A 16,280-nucleotide genomic window follows, 5' to 3' on the forward strand; every position below is an offset into this window, starting at 1 on the left:
ACCTAACTAGCCTGCACAGTTTTTTACTACCTTGTTGGGGCATGGCAGAGGAGGGCCGGAGAGATCCAGCCTTCCTGCAGCAGCCCAATACATTTGTATGCAGGGTCCAAGTAGGGGGTTTCCCTCCCGTAGCTGCCTGTTTGGTTTCTATGATGGAGGAATGGTCCATCCGTAAGGCAGACTGAGATAGCTACCTCTGAAGGCAGAATCCATGGCAGACCTCCTCTACCACAACCAGAGATGTAAGGAGAAGCATCTGCATTAGCTTCCGGTTTTTGGAGCGTCATCAGAGACCTCTGCGCAGTTCCGCGGGGTTCTCACGAGATCTCACCGCAACCTGGAGGCTACAACCTGTGGCGGGGGCAGCAAAGGAGGTTGCGTGGCAAATGCACAGGGTGGCACCTTCTCCTCTCGCCTCAGGCGGCAAAATGGAATGGGCTACCGCTGGGATGGAGCACTCCACCAGCTCACTTGCTTGCCTGCATGGGAGTCCTTGTCACCAGTGACTACCAGTCATTGTAGATCCAAAGCTATATTACTACTAACTACAATACAGTTGTACCTTGGAAGTTGAACAGAATCTGTTCTGGGAGTCCGTTTGTCTTCCAAAACGTTCAGAAACCAAATGTTTGGAAGCTCCTGCAGCCAATCGGAAGCGGCAGAAGCCCTGTTGGACATTCAGCTTCCAAAAATAGTTCACAAACCGGAACAGTCGCTTCTGGGTTTGCGGCGTTCGGGAGCCAAAAGCTTTGAGAACTAAACTGTTTGAAAACCAAGGTATAACTGTAATAACATGCCACCAGTGTACATATGTGCACATGTGTGTGCTAAGGACAACTGTAAAAGGCAACCTCACGGTCGCCTCCAAACACAAAAATTGGGGCTGTATTTTACTAGGGACAAATGCCAGACAATAATGGCTGCCCCTGGAAAATAGGGACGCATGCAGTCAGCTTCCCTTTGGCTCCTTTCCCCTCTTCTCTATGGTTGACACACTAATAGCTCCCCCTTTCTGACTGTCTCCCCCCCTTTGGACATGCCACCAGCTGCGCTGAGCTTGTGCTGCCACTCACTGGCTGCCAGAGGAACCAGCAGGAAGGACAGGAGGTTCCAAAGTTAAGAAGGAATATGCTGTCTGTGTACCAAGTGCCCTTCTGCAACCCTAATCCCCACGCCTTCTCTGCTTTGCTTTACAGAGAGCCGCAGTGACAAAGCCAAGCGACTCTTCAGGCACTACACGGTTGGCTCCTACGACAGTTTTGATGCCCCCAGGTGAGTGGACGGTGATCCCAAGAGGTTAGGCAATCTGTGGTTGTGTGCAAGGTGGAATTGTGTTGAAATGTGACCGTGCAAAGGTGCACAGAGTTTAAGTGGATTAACGGCACCCTTTCTGGTGACATCTTACTCATATCCAAATATAATCAGTTTCTGTGTGTTGTTCTTTAGACTCATGAAAACCCATACACTACCTCCAGTCCAAACAGCAAAGTTTTCTGATTTTTGTGAGTGAAATTCTAGGGCAGCCTCTCTATCTATGCTTGCAGCATCAAATCAATAAGCCATGAAATGCATGCGCAGCTTGCCTGTGAACACAGCCCCTTGCTGCCTCTTTGCGCATGTGGTGAAACAAACCAGAAAGTCACAGTTAAGCATAGCTTCCTATCTTGTGAAAGCCAAGACAAATATGATGAACAGCTTCCAAACAAGCAAGGATGCAGTTCAAAATCGGCGTCTGAATCCTGTCTACTTTGGGATTTTGCATAACAGGGAGCTATGAGTAACTCATGCTTCCTGGCTTGTTTTACTGCTCATGTAAAGAGAGGTAGCAAGGGATATGCTTTTGCATATCTTGGATTATTAAGCCAAGATCTGATCATGCAAATGTGGCTGTTGGGTCAGAAATAGGGCAAAAAAACCAAAGGATTTCAAGCTAATCGAGAGGAAAAAAGCTAATTTCAAAACTGTTGAAGGGGCAATCTTTTTTTGCAATTTTGTGGACAGTGGCTATAAGAGGGAATTATAACTAATTAACAAGTTGCTACTGATTATTAATTAACTAACCTTAACTTTTGGAAACATAAAATAATTTAACTTGCTCTTTGTGTCGTGGAAGCAAAGTATCCATGAGTTCAAGACAACTGGATATATTTATTAGGGATATCATGTGATTTTTCTGTTCTGTGGGCTTCAGGCCCTTCCAGACAAGAGCATCTCTGGAAATTTAGGTTGACGCAATTAAAGTGGATTTAAGCACTCTGTCGCCCCAGCACAACAAATCCACTTTGAAAAAGAAACAGACTTTTTCCGCCTAGGAGAGTGGCAAGGAAACGCATTGGAAAGTGTGAGATGAACATGTGATTCACAGAGGTGCGTAAACATCCTGCAGACAGATCAGAACAAATACCTGTACTCAAAACAGACCAGATATAATCTAACTTCTATATCAGATTTGTGAAAGCAAATCAAGATGAACACTCAATAAATAGGTCATCTGCAGGAGCCCACAGTGAAATGGGTGGAGGGGGGCATCTTTAGTATTTCCTCTGTGGCTTCTAGAACAGCCGCAACTTGAGACTGCTGAAGCTCACGAAGAAGAAGAAGAAGAAGAAGAAGAAGAAGAAGAAGAAGAAGAAGAAGAAGAAGAAGAAGAAGAAGAAGAAGAACTTTTAGGAAGGCTTAGTGAGATTGCAGCCTATGCTGAGTCACCTGAGAGCAAGCCCTGTTGAACACAGTGGGACTTCTGAGTAATAGGGCATGGGATTGCTCTGTGAATAGGATTTGCTTCATACTTGGTAAATAACAGTCTTTGGGAGTTGAGAAGGAACAGGTACTGATCTGCTTATTACGTTCCTCTGTAGCGTGCGGCTTGGCTCATTTGCTTGAGTCACATAGTGATGTGCTCGACAGGCATCATGGTGTGATGCGTTCGGTTTACTCTGGCTGACTGCTTACGGCAGTGATGGCCAAACTTGGCCCTCCAGCTGTTTTGGGACTACAACTCCCATCCTCCCAAGCTAACAGGACCAGTGGTCAGGGATCATGGGAATTGTAGTCCCAAAGCAGCTGGAGGGCCAGGTTTAGCCATCACTGGCTTACAGCATTCAAGAGTCTGAATTATTGAGAGTAAAGAGGGAACACACAGGAGGGGCACTAGTGCATGCAATAAGAATGGATTGGATGGTTGTCTCATCCTTTGCAGCCTGGTGGTTCTGTCAGGAGTCTTTGAAGGTTTCACGGTGATTTCAAGTCAAAAGGTGGGATATGATAAAGTGGGAACCTCGTGACAAAGAAGATGAGAAGGAGTTGCTTGACAGTAGAACAGTCTCCCATGGGAGGTTGCGGACTCTCCTTCCCTTGGGGTTTTTAAGCAGAGATTGGATGGTTGGATGGCCAACTGTGATGGATGCTTTGGCTGAGATTCATGCCTTGCCTGGGGTTGGACTAGATGATCCTTGGGGTCCCTTCCAACTCCACAATTCTACGATTCTATGACTGCTTTCTACATACAAGTTTAAGGGGCAGTCATGTTTGTCTGCTGCAGTAATGAAGAGTACCGTGGCACTTTAAAACAGGGGTTGCTAACCCCCAGTTCAAGGGCTTGTGATCCGCCGCCACCCCAAAGTCCCTCTCCCAAATTTTGGTGACGGCAGCAAAAAGAAAAACCAAATGAAGCAGAGACAAAGCTGGAATGGGAGGAAACCCCACACACAGATGTGGATGGAAATTACCTCCTCCCCACTCATCAGATTGATAATTTAATTAGCAAAAAGCAGTAAGACCCCTACTGCATGAATCACCTGAGGATTGCTATGGATTCATAGAATTGACATTGGAAGGGACACTGAGGATCATCTGGTCCAACTCTCTGCAATGCAGGAATTTGCAGCTGTCCCATGCAGGGTTCGAACCTGCAACCTTGGCGTTACCAGTGCCTTGCTCTAACCAACTGAGCTATCCAGGCTGTTTAGTGTGCATGTGAGAGATTGTGGGGTAGCCGCACCCCTTTGGGCCAAACCCAGTGCTGTTACTTGGCCCCTGGATGAATGGATGAACCACTTGGCCAAGATGAATGGGGCCCTAAAGCCAAACAGGGTTAGCTTTAAAGACCGTCAGATTTATTACGACACAGACTTTAGGTGGACGAGAATCCACTTCATTCAAGGCAGCAAGCCCTAAGTGACTGTGATTAAAGGTTTTGTTTCCTGATTCCCATTGGACAGTTAAGCTGATTTTGCTTTACCTGCTTTGGCTTGAAACATGTTGGATTATGGGTAACGTGTGCATGCCTGTCAAAAAGAATAACATTTACTAAGAAACTGCTGAGGCCCCGTATGGATGGAAAGAATGCATTAGAAAGCCCGGAGTAGCATACATGTATTCCCATAATGGATAACAATGTCTTTTTAAGTTATAATAATTTTTATTAGTGGTAGTACTAGTAGCGGTGAGAGTGGTAGAAAGCATATTTCTGTGGCTAGATGCCTTACGGTTGGAGAAGGGGAAAAACAAAAGACTTCCCAGAAGCTAAAAATCTAAAGGATTTTCCTATTTTTCTTTTGTACTCCCCAAGTCAAATTGTAATCCAGTACTTATCTGCAGTGCTTTTTTTCTAGAAAAATAGGTGCCAGTACTCACCATGAAGTTGTTAAATGCCACACTTTTTAACAACAACAACAACAACAACAACAAAAAGAGATGCCAGTACTGCATACCCTTGAGGATCCCCCTGAAAAAAGCACTGCTTATCTGTAACTATAAGCATCTGGTCAGGATGCTAGATCAAGTGGGCCACTGACCTGATTGACGCGGTTGGAGCTGTGGTCTAAACCACGGAGCCTCTTGGGCTTGCTGATCAGAAGGTTGGCGGTTCAAATCCCCGCAATGTGGTGAGCTCCCATTGCTCTGTCCCAGCTCCTGCCAACCTAGCAGTTTGAAAGCACACTAGTGCAAGTAGATAAATAGGTACCACTGTGGCAGGAAGGTAAACGGTGTTTCTGTGCGCTCTGGTTTCCATCATGGTGTCCCGTTGCGCCAGAAGCGGTTTAGTCATGCTGGTCACATGACCCGGAAAGCTGTCTGTGGACAAACGCCTTGGCCTGAAAGCGAGATGAGTGCTGCAACCCCATAGTCGCTTTTGACTGGACTTAACCACCCAGGGCTCCTTCACCTTTTTACTTTGGCCTGATCCAGCAAGCCTGTTTTATGATATGACATGATAACATTTATTTTATATTATATTCAGAAAGAGAGACTACTGCTTTGCCATGCTCAAAACACTCGCTTAGATCATCTCAGCAGTCTTTACATCAACCCAGTAATGTAGACAGTAATGTACTATCCTTGCATTAAAAAGGTAAAGGTAAAGGGACCCCTGACCATTAGGTCCAGTCGTGGCTGACTCTGGGGTTGCGGCGCTCATCTCGCTTTATTGGCCGAGGGAGCCGGCGTACAGCTTCTGGGTCATGTGGCCAGCATGACTAAGCCGCTTTTGGCGAACCAGAGCAGCGCACGGAAACACCGTTTACCTTCCCGCTGGAACGATGCCTATTTATCTACTTGCACTTTGACGTGCTTTCGAACTGCTAGGATGGCAGCAGCTGGGACCGAGCAACGGGAGCTCACTCCATCGCGGGGATTCAAACCGCCGACCTTCTGATCGGCAAGTCCTAGGCTCTGTGGTTTAACCCACAGCGCCACACTTGCATCCTGCCCCTCCTTCAGGGAGCTCAGAGCAGCATACAATATCATCCTATGCACACATCTTGCCCTTCTAACAACCTTGCGAGGCAGGCCAGTCACTAGGCCACACATCCCATAAGACTCATGAAGCAGGTCTGCCTCCTCAGGCCTAGTGCGATGCTCTAACCGCTATGTAGCACCAACTGTCCTGGTGGCTCGCCAATGGGCCAAACTAAATGTGGTGGCAGATCTGTGTGTCTAAACCTGGATCTGCTACAATCACATAAAAGGAACTGTTGGAGGGGCTGATTTAAGGAAGAAAAGAGGGTATGAGGAGAGCTAACCTGCCGCCACTGCTACAGATTACTTCCTTGGAACCCCTCTGTACTCACTAGGGATGGATGAATCTGTCGATTTTGGTTTCCCCCATTTTCCTGTCTTCAGTTTTCCTCCTTTCTGCAGCAGCATGAAAATCCATCAGCATTTAGCAGAAGCATTTCCCGAAACACTTTCCCATGCAGTTTTCTCTAATGTACACTTTTTGCAAGCGATTCCCCCTAATATAATGCATCTTTGTATGCTCTTTTCACCAATACATGAATTTTTTGCGCACATTTCACCTTTAAAATACAATTTTTTTGTAGACGTTATTTGTTTGGAGAACTGCACCACACAATTCAGAGAAGTGCAGATTTTGAAAGGTAGCTGTGTTTCAGTCCTCATATGTTCCAGGAAGTGTGAATCGGGGAGCTTCATAATGAAACGTGAGCTGAACATCATTTCTCCCATGCGCTCCTTTTGCTTCTTAAACCTCCCCAGTTACGGCAGGTACAGATTTTAAACCCCCAGATCTGCTAATGTCGCATCTACTTTGCCTCAGCTGCTGATTTAGGCAGATGCAGCTACTCTTGTTACATCTGGGGGCAACAATATAAAGCAACTTGTCCTGGTTCTGCTTTTGACATATTCAGAAAACTCGGCTACTTCAGGTTTTCAGCTTTGTTAGGCACAAAACCCTGTGCAGCCACAAAGCTGAAGGACCAGGCAGTTTCAGCTCCTAAAATAAGCAGAAAGGCCTCTGTTTGCCTCTAAGTAAAGGGTGGGAAATCTGTGGCCCTCCAGCTGACATCTGTCCCAGCCACCATAACCAATGGTCTGGGATAATGGGAGTTGTTGTCCAAACCGGGGCCAGCCCAAGACATTTCGGCACCTGAAATGGCCTTCCCTCACTCCCCACCCGGAAAGAAGGGGGTCAGGGAAGATCTACATCAGGGACAATGAGGGAGGGGGATAGAATGATTGATGTTGAGATCTGCCGCCCCGGTGGACCCTGCCGCATGAGGCTGCCATCTCACCTCGCCTCACAGGTGGGCCGGCCCTGCGTCCAGCGACATTGTGAAGGCCTCAGATTCCCCATCCCTGCCTCCCATAAATGCACAAGTTCCCACTGGTTGGGCCACTGGCAAAATATCTCTGAGCTTCTGTCTCCTACATCTGGAGGAGGAGGAGCCCAATTTTTCAGCTCTCTTATTAGACTAATTATGGTAGCACCCACCACTTCCAGATCGAGTTACATGAATCATTTACTCGGCACTTACAGTGCACAATGTGCTTTATTATCTTTACCTTGATTAGCCTCTCAAGAAGCCTGGGAGATAGATGGGGGACTGAGACAGTGCCACTTGCCCAGGGTCATCCTGTGGAGTGGGCTTTCTCGGCCTAAGGCTGCATTCACAGCACATTACTTCCTCCCCACCCCCCATCCCAGAAGAATCCTGCAGGCTGCAGTTTGCTAAGGGAGCTGGGAATTGTAGCTCTGTGAGGGGGAACTATGGTTCCCAGGATTTTTTTTGCCGGGGGGGGGAGGGAAGCCACATGTTATAAATGTATGGTGTAGACACAGCCCATGTCCATGTTCCATATTCTGCCAGACTGAGTCTGCAATCCTCTCATTCAGAGGCTTTTGCCCTTAAATGCAGCCTAAAAACATTGTAAATGCACTACAGTGGTGCCTCGGGTTAAGTACTTAATTCGTTCCGGAGGTCCATACTTAACCTGAAACTGTTCTTAACCTGAAGCACCACTTTAGCTAATGGGGCCTTCCGCTGCTGCCACTGTGCCGCCGCCGCGTGATTTCTGTTCTCATCCTGATGCAAAGTTCTTAACCTGAGGTACTATTTCTGGGTTAGCGGAGTCTGTAACCTGAAACGTATGTAACCCGAGGTACCACTGTACGTTGAAACCACTCCCATTGTGCCACCATACTCAGCTCCTGTTGGAGCTACTGCATTCTCGGGATTCCCAATTGTATAGACCTTTCCAAGTGTCCCTATTTTCCAGTGACAGTCCCGGATTTACAGAACCCGCCCCGGTTTCTGGTTCGATCCTGGAATGTCCTGCTTTCCTTTAGGCCGTCCCTATTTTCATTGGAGAACTGTTAGAGGGTATGCAGTTTCACACTCTCCTCCTCTTTTCCAGTCCCGGATCTTGAAGGGAGCAAAACTGCAGGCCCAGCACCAGCACCTGCCACTCTAGGGCAGTGGTTGAGACCCAGGCAGTGGCAGGGCCCACCTGCGCTGATGTCTTGCGGTTTGACAGCCGGCCAGTGATGGGTGTTGCCTGGGGAGATTTCTGGGGGCCACACAGAGAGGCCTGGAGGGGCACATTTGGCCAATGCACCTGAGGTGTCCCATCCCTGCTTTTGCAGGAGTTTGAACCTGAGAAAACACCTATATTGAAAACACATGATCTCTCCATACTTCCTCAGGTGCTAACTTTTGGGTTTTGTGGAACTTCTAGGGTTTTTTATTTTTATTTTTACCGCTGTAGAGCAGGAGCAGGGAAACATTGTTTTTCAGCCCAAGGGCAGTCTTCCCTTCTGAGCAACCTTCATACAGTAGGCTGGTTTCTACACACACTGACACACCCTTGTATATCCTCCAACCAGGCAAGGAAGGGGCATCATCAGAGTTCAAGGACACATTCCAACCAGGCAAAAATACTAGGGGTGCTAAACAGGGCCTGTGAGGGGAGCAGAGGCGAATTTAGGGGAGCACAACTGATTCAGTTGCACTGGGGGCAGATCTGCAGAATCGCCACAGGGAGCGCCACAGCTATGATTTAGAATGGAGCTTGAGAAGGCAAGGGGACTGAATTTTGGCATTGCACAGGGTGACACTGAACTTTGAGATCCCAGAGTCTGCCACTGAGGAGAGTGATTTGAGGAGGGTGTGTGCAACCTGTAGAATAATTCCATCGGCCAGGTAGGAGAGGCCTGAAGGTCCACATTTGATCCCTGGACTTGAGGTTCCCCACCTATGTTGTAGAGCAGGGATGTCCAACCGGTCGACCGTGATCGACAGATCGATCCCTGGGTGACAGTCGTTGATCACGGGCTCATTTTCCTCCGTGGGGGAAAAAGAGGACCCAGGCCCGCCCCCTCACTTTGTCCTTTAATCTCGCACGATTGCAAAAACGGAAGACGGAGTTATGGCGCGCCCCTCCAAAACCAGCAGAAGTATGGCATCCCCCCCTCAAATAAGCTCAGCAACTTTTGCTTCCCCCCCCAAAAGCCACCCTAAAAAAATCTCAACAACTTTGGCTTGCCCGCCCCTCCTCCCTACTTTTTCCAGAAGTAGATCACAATCTCTTGGGAGTTGGACGTCAATGTTGTAGACCTTTTAAAATGTGATTGCCTACCCGCAGCCTGAATTGATAAAACCCACTCTGCTGACTCCATACCCTCCAACATTTCTTTGATGAAAATTGGGACGCCCAATTCCATAATAAAAAAATAATGATGATGATTTTACTGTTTGTACCCTACCCATCTGACTGGGTTTCTTCAGCCACTCTGGGTGGCTTCCAACATATATGAAAACTAAATGAAACATTAAACACTGAAAGCTTCCCTTCAGATGGCTTGGATAACTCCATAGCCACCAACATTTCTCTGATGAAAATAGGGACGTCCTAAGGACATTCTGGGATCAAACCAGAAACCGGGATGGCTTTTAGAAATCCGGGACTGTCCCTGAAAAATAGGGACACTTGGAGGGTCTGCAGCTCAGGTCTCTTACCCCTGATCCAGCTGGGCTGGTAGCAGCACTTGGCACCCCCAGGCAACTGCCTGGTTCCGAAAGTCTGGTGCGACCCACTGGCACTGATTCCTGCCTTAAACCCCCTCCCCCTGCTCACCCAACAGGAGGCAGCTACAAGGAACCATTTAAATTTCCCACAATACCCTGGAGTTACACTCAGCTTGGCTCTGTGGGGCATTGTGGGAAAATTAAAACCAGTGCCGTCCAGTACCACACCACAGGGTCTGATTAGTGGGAGGCTCACAGGCAGGCTTGAGAGAAGACCCCCCAAAGGACACTGTGCTGAGGAGCCCCTCAAATCTGGAGCAGGCCTTGGTGTGCCGACTCAAAGGCCTGGTGGAGCAGGCGATTGCCGCCCGCTAACCTGCTTCCAGGCCCCACGACCATTTCCCAGTCCCTGCAGCTCCAAATAGTTACTGGACTCTGTCTGTAGCTCCCCAGCCTACGCTTCTTAAATCTCATACATATTACCGCTGTCTCAGTTTACAGGCCTCTTGTCAGCCCATAAATAAAAAGAACTGACAAGAGGTGGCAAACTTCCCAGGTAGATTAAAAGTCTGATGTAGACTCAAGATTTCTTAAGTCCTCTCTGGGCACATCTTAAACTGAAAACTTAAAAGCTGACTAAAGTAGTCCATTCTTAGAACCTGGCAAGGGTAAACCATACATTTAAAACCCCACAGGGAGGAAAAATGAGAATTTGAAAACAGCAGGTGGGGAGAGGATTAAGCACCTTCTCTCATTCTCCCTCACCTTAGAATTCATAGAAATTTCAGCCGTCCCTGGGTGGGCTCAAACCAGCAACCTTCTGGTTAACAGCCAGGCACACTGACCCATTGCACCACGAGACTTCCATGCTACCACTTCCCTGATATCAATCACAGTTTCTTAAGGGTTACTGGCCTATAGTTAACACACTTTTGTGTGTAACATGTAGTTTACCCTTGCTCCTAATTGATACACCAATCTTTTTTTTTATTTAAAAAAAATACATTTATGCATTTTATTTATCTTAATACATCAGTTATACAATTGTCATCATTCATCTTACACTCTTTGACTTCCACACACATCCCTCCGTGAGGTCTTATTTTGTCCTTGTTAAGCTGCATCTCCTTAATTACCACCCCTCTTCTACTTGTTTTAACTGCTGCTCATATATCTAACCCCACTTAGAAGCTTATCTGATGGTTATAGTTCTTTAAATATTCACCAAACTATTCCCACTCATCTTGATTTCTTATCTTTGCAGTCAACATTGCTAGCTCTGCATATTCTATTAGCTTAATCTGCCAGTCTCTTTTCGCGGGACTATTTTTGTCCTCCCACCTTTTGACATAAATTATTCTAGCTGCTGTTATTGCATAGAGGAAAAGACGAAGTACTTTCTTGGGTATTTCCCCCTGTACTATACTCAATAAGAACATCTCTGGTTTCTTGGAACCCTAAACATCTTTTTTAGTTCTGAGTATATCATCTCCCAAAACTCTTTGGCTTTCTTGCAACTCCACCACATGTGTATAAATTTCCCTTCAGTCTCTTCACATTTCCAAGATAAATTGGTGATACACCCATCTTCTATGACTTAGTGTAACCTCCACACACACACACAGCATGTACACTACCTCTACAATTCTGGCACCGGGATGACAGGCTTCTTTGCTCTCTCTCATGCCCATTGAACCTCTTTCACCAACAATGGTTGGTGCCCATGCAGTCTATAGGGCTGAATGCAGGGAGACTAACAGTAGGTGGAGCCAGACCCAACGGCAGGCAGAGCCACCCCCTAGACTGGTTGTAAGGAAAGAGGCAGCTGACTGGGGACAGACTGAGGTTGGTGGGTCAGGGCTGCATTCGCCCTAATGGACTGACCTCTACTGTCATTCACCCTCTCCTGGCTCCATAAACATCAACATAAAAGAAAAAGTGCTAAGGTGAACAAGTACAAATGAAGCTTGTCACTTTGCTGGAGCCTTCCTGCTCTCCTGCCCGAAACCCTTTTGTTTCACCCCAAAACTAATATCATTACTGTAGAGTCAGCTCACATCCCCTACTCTAGTTTCCAAGCCATATGTTCCTCAACTCTCCTCCTTACTGTCCTGATATGCCCCAAATTCTGATCCATGTCCCCACTTGCCTCTGAAGGAGGAGGAGGAGGAGTTTGGATTTGATATCCCGCTTTATCACTACCCTAAGGAGTCTCAAAGCGGCTAACATTCTCCTTTCCCTTCCTCCCCCACAACAAACACTCTGTGAAGTGAGTGGGGCTGAGAGACTTCAGAGAAGTGTGACTAGCCCAAGGTCACCCAACAGCTGCATGTGGAGGAGCGGAGACACGAACCCGGTTCCCCAGATTACGAGACTACCGCTCTTAACCACTATACCACAATTCTGACCTCCTCCCCCACAACCCCAGTCATTCCCAGGGCTGGCAATTCTGCCCTCCTTTGTGACCCACATGCCACAGGGAACATCTCAGTGTTCTGATGGGGTTTCTTATGTGCACGACTGGCTCCCTTCGTCTGTTCCGTCCCTCGGGCTCCTGCCTGTGACCCTCAATCTCAAACCACTGTCCTCCACAGTTCAACCTGCGCTCTGCCCCACCCTTCCCCGTCGCCCTGGATCCTTCCATTTGGCTCTCCCTCCCCAGCGGACCCAGTTATTCCGAGCCTGTGTGCCGCAGATGCTCCGATTCGCACTGCGCTGTGTTTCCTTCTGTCGGCATATGTCCTTGAGCTCAGAAGGCAGGCAGTGCATCCGAAACTGGGCTGGCTTTGAATCTGGAAACGGGAGCGCTTGATCCGGAGCTCTTGGCCGAGGTGCCGCCGCGGAGGGTCTGCTCGCCCGTGCAGAAGCTCACCCCTCCTTCTTCCCACCACGGGGCTCGCACGATTCCTGCTTAGGGTTCTTGGTGCCAGGTGGCTGGATAGGCCCAGAACCCCCTGGGGCAGTGGTCTTTGCCTGCAGCCAGACAGAGAAGATGGGTCATGCCAGGATGCCAGCGGCCACGTGAACCAGTTGGGCAGCACCATGGGGACAGATGTGACTGGGTGAGTGGCGTGGGTGTTAGACCGGCCAGGATGGGCAGTGTGTAACGGGAGTGCTTTGGTGGCAGGGAAATAATCAGCGTGCATCTCCCCCCTTCCCTGTTGTGACCCATTTCGCTTCACCTGTGTCCTGACCTGCTTCTGTAACGGGAATAAAATTTGAAGTGGGAGACTTGTTTGCTAGGGCAGGACAAGGTTCACCCACCAATGGGGGAGATAAATCTCTTGACTCTGAAGGACTAAGAAGCATAAGTCATGAGAAGGCAGGTGCAATCGTTGCGGGGAAGTGTGTGTTGAAGGAGAAGGCTGTTAGTTTTTGAGAGTTTGCACACTGTGCCTTGCAAATAGCTGTGCATTGTTACTTCACCGCTGTGCGTGCCAAGTTCCTGAACGTTGTGTGCCCATGTAGGAGAGAAAGACTGAGAGCTTATGCACACTTGATGTTTTGTCCCATTTATCCTGCCCAGGGGGCAGAATAGTTTTAGTTTTATACTGCAGCAGCAGTTGCTCCCACCTTCTGTATTGTGTCAGAAATAGGCAGTTAGTTTCCCCTTCATGCTGACCTCTTGTGAATCACCTTTAGCCACTGCTTAACGGTAGGCTCTGAATTTATGAGGGCAAACCTGCAGCTGAAATACTGCAGAGAGTAAAGCAGCCTTGGCTGGGTGGGCAGGATGAGAGAGATTAAGAGAAGTAACATGTCCAGAGGAGGAAGGGTTAAGCGCGAGCGCACACACACATGCACACACACACCGCACCCTGCTTCTCTTCTCAAAATGGGCCTCTCCCAAAGCTGTTTTTCATTTCTTTTTTCTTTTCTTTCTTCCCTTCCTTTTATTTCTTTTAAAAAACTCTTAAGCCTTTATTGCATGCATCTGCAAGTTACTTGCAGTTTGCCCCCATCTGATGAGCCAAACATCACCACAGGTAATGTGTCACTCTAGTTCAGTGTGTGTCACCTTATCGAGATCGTTTAAACATTACTGACCTTGTGACAGTGTGCCTTTTGCATACATATCAATATCATGTCTCTGTACATACCAGCAGTCTGAAAAATAGCATCTCCTCCCTCCCCCAATCAACTTTTGTGGCTATAGGAATGTGTGCATTTCTTTTTAAAAATATATCACAAGAAGCATCAAAAAGTATCTAATTTGTCTGATCTACAGCACAGCTACTTGAGTGAACTTCTGCCAATTGGGGGTGGGGGTGGGACATGTGGGGCTGCTTTCAATGACATATATTGAGGGTCTTGGTGGCTCAAAGCCTTTGCATTGAAGTTTAGCCTTGCTTAGTGATAAATACCTGCCATTCCATTTGTCAAAGACTTTTATGCACTCCAGAGGAAGATATCCTTTCCCTTGTTCTGTTATGTTCTCTGGGGACCCCACCCCCAAAGCAACTATCTGTGTAGCCTACCATGCAAATACCTTGTTGTGCAGCCTTGCAAATATATCTGTGTAAGTTATTATCTTGTTTGTAGGCGCCTGTGTTAGACATTTGTGACCTTTATAAAAAGAACCACTTTTTGTAAAAGGAACACCTTCATGGAAATTTCCTAGAGGAAATTCTTTAAGGTGAGCAGGACGATTGCTCTTCACAAGCCTGCCTGCTTGTATGTGTGAGTGTGCAAATGCAAATATGACTAGCCGTACATGAAGAACACTAGCTTATTTTACATGTCTGTGAGAGAAAGATGGTGGGCGGGTGGGGCGATGGTGCTGTTCTGCAACTTGAAGGATGCTACAGAGAGAGTTGCATGATGGTTGGAAAGATAAAGCACAACCTTACCTGCAAAGGTTAATTTATAAGCTCCTCTGAATTCAGCACAGCAAACTCCCAAGTAAACTTTCACAGGGCACCAACGCTGTGTGCTAAGAAGTAACGCTCACTCACCAAAATTGTATTCACTGCCAAGTTATGCTGCTATAAAGTCTCTGTGTGTGGTCCTATGCACATTTTTGCTTGGAGGCAAATCCCATAGAAATCACTGGTACTTGTAGCTTTCTCCTGAGCACGCGTACTCTGAAGAAAGGGTGAATTCAGGTGCACCCTATGATGTATATGCAGGAACTATGTGGAATGTAATGTGTAAAGGGATTTGGGACTGTGATGGGCTCTGGTGTTCCTGAATGAAAAAGCAGCTGTCGAAACCTTGCTTGCTGAAAACATGGCGGCAATGGAGCCATTCATGCATTTGGGGTCACCCTGTCCCACTCATTGCTGATTTTCTATCCAAGGCTCCCTTCTTCCCTGAATACCGAGGGGGAGCTGCAGCTGGTACTGGTGCCACTGCTTAAGGGAGAGTTGCCTAGCCCCAAATGCAGCTATGGCACCAGGAGCAGGGGACTAGATAAAGATTCCCTTCTCCAAACAGCTGCCCCAATTCCAAAGGCAAATCCATTCCCTCCTGTGGCTGTTCCTATAGGGACCCGTCATCCAGTGCTAAAAAGTCTTCCTGTTGGGAGTGAGGAAACCTATTTATACAGGGATCCTAGAGCCTTTTGACAGGAGGACTCAAGTGAAAGAGGGGATCATAAGGGAGCTCTTTCCAGAGAGATGGAGCCAGCTGTTCAGAAAGCGAGCCATTGCCTAGACCTAAAATGCAGTTTTGTCACAGAGTGGAAAGGCAACCGTAGCTGGCTTGGCCTTGGTGGCTTCTATTTCCACAGGGTATCCTCTCATTCGGAACAAGCCCTGCTGGTTTTGACTAAGGAAAGGACATTCAGTCTAGCATCCTGTTTCCCATAATAGCCAGCCAGATGCCTCTGGAAAACCCATAAGCAGAACATGCTTATTGCCGCCACCCCCAGTGGATAGAGGCTTCTTCCTTTAACTACCATAGCCAATAGCCACGGATAGTCTCATCCTCCGTAACTTTGTCTAACCCCCTTTTATGGCCATCTAAGATAGCGGCCCTCGCTACTTCTTGTGGCATGGAGTAACAAAAAACATGAATGAGGTGTTGGGGTGAAGAAGGGCCCTTTGGGTCGTCTGTCCTGTCTCCTCTGTTGTCATAGGGTGCTGCTTTCCAACTGATCAGGTAGAGCGCAAAACAGTCTTAATTGAGGAAGGATTTGTCTTGGGGGGGTGTGCGTTTGTGGTGGGAGGGGGAAGACCATGAGCATCATGTCTCTTGCAGTCTTTACTTTCTCAAAAGAGAGGTGCCCGAACTCATGCTTCTCTCGTGTGTGTGTGTGTGTGTGTGTGTCGGGTGCACGTGCGCTCTGCTTGCGGCTACTCGGCGCCAGGCGCTCTGCACATGCTCAGAGGCGCGGGGCTCCCTCTCGCCGCTACCCACGACCGACCGAGAGGTTGAGCCAGCTGGGCCAGCCAGCCTGCCAACCATCCGGCCGGCCTGCCCGCTTCCTGCAGTGCCGCGGCATCGCCGGGTGCGCCTGTGCGCAAGGGGTTAAGCAAGCGTGCCGGCTGGTCGGCGTGCGCTCTCCCGCTC

General features: G+C 48.0%; 1 protein-coding gene across 8 annotated transcripts in view; it reads left to right on the top strand.

Moving 5' to 3' along the window:
• The window catches only part of SHANK1 (SH3 and multiple ankyrin repeat domains 1), a 114,207-nt gene that overhangs the window by 61,171 nt on the left and 36,756 nt on the right, over positions 1-16,280 (top strand). For all 8 annotated transcript variants that reach the window (XR_013978539.1, XR_013978540.1, XR_013978541.1 and 5 more), the window contains one exon: positions 1,197-1,272. Coding sequence is in view for 5 of the 8 variants with exons in the window: in XM_080976457.1 (XP_080832583.1) it covers positions 1,197-1,272 (76 nt within the window). In the remaining 3 variants the exon portion in view is untranslated. The remainder of the gene's footprint in view (positions 1-1,196; positions 1,273-16,280) is intronic.

This window comes from Podarcis pityusensis (genome assembly GCF_964106645.2).
Source record: "Podarcis pityusensis genome assembly, chromosome: 13".
Classification (NCBI taxonomy): Eukaryota; Metazoa; Chordata; class Lepidosauria; order Squamata; family Lacertidae; genus Podarcis; species Podarcis pityusensis.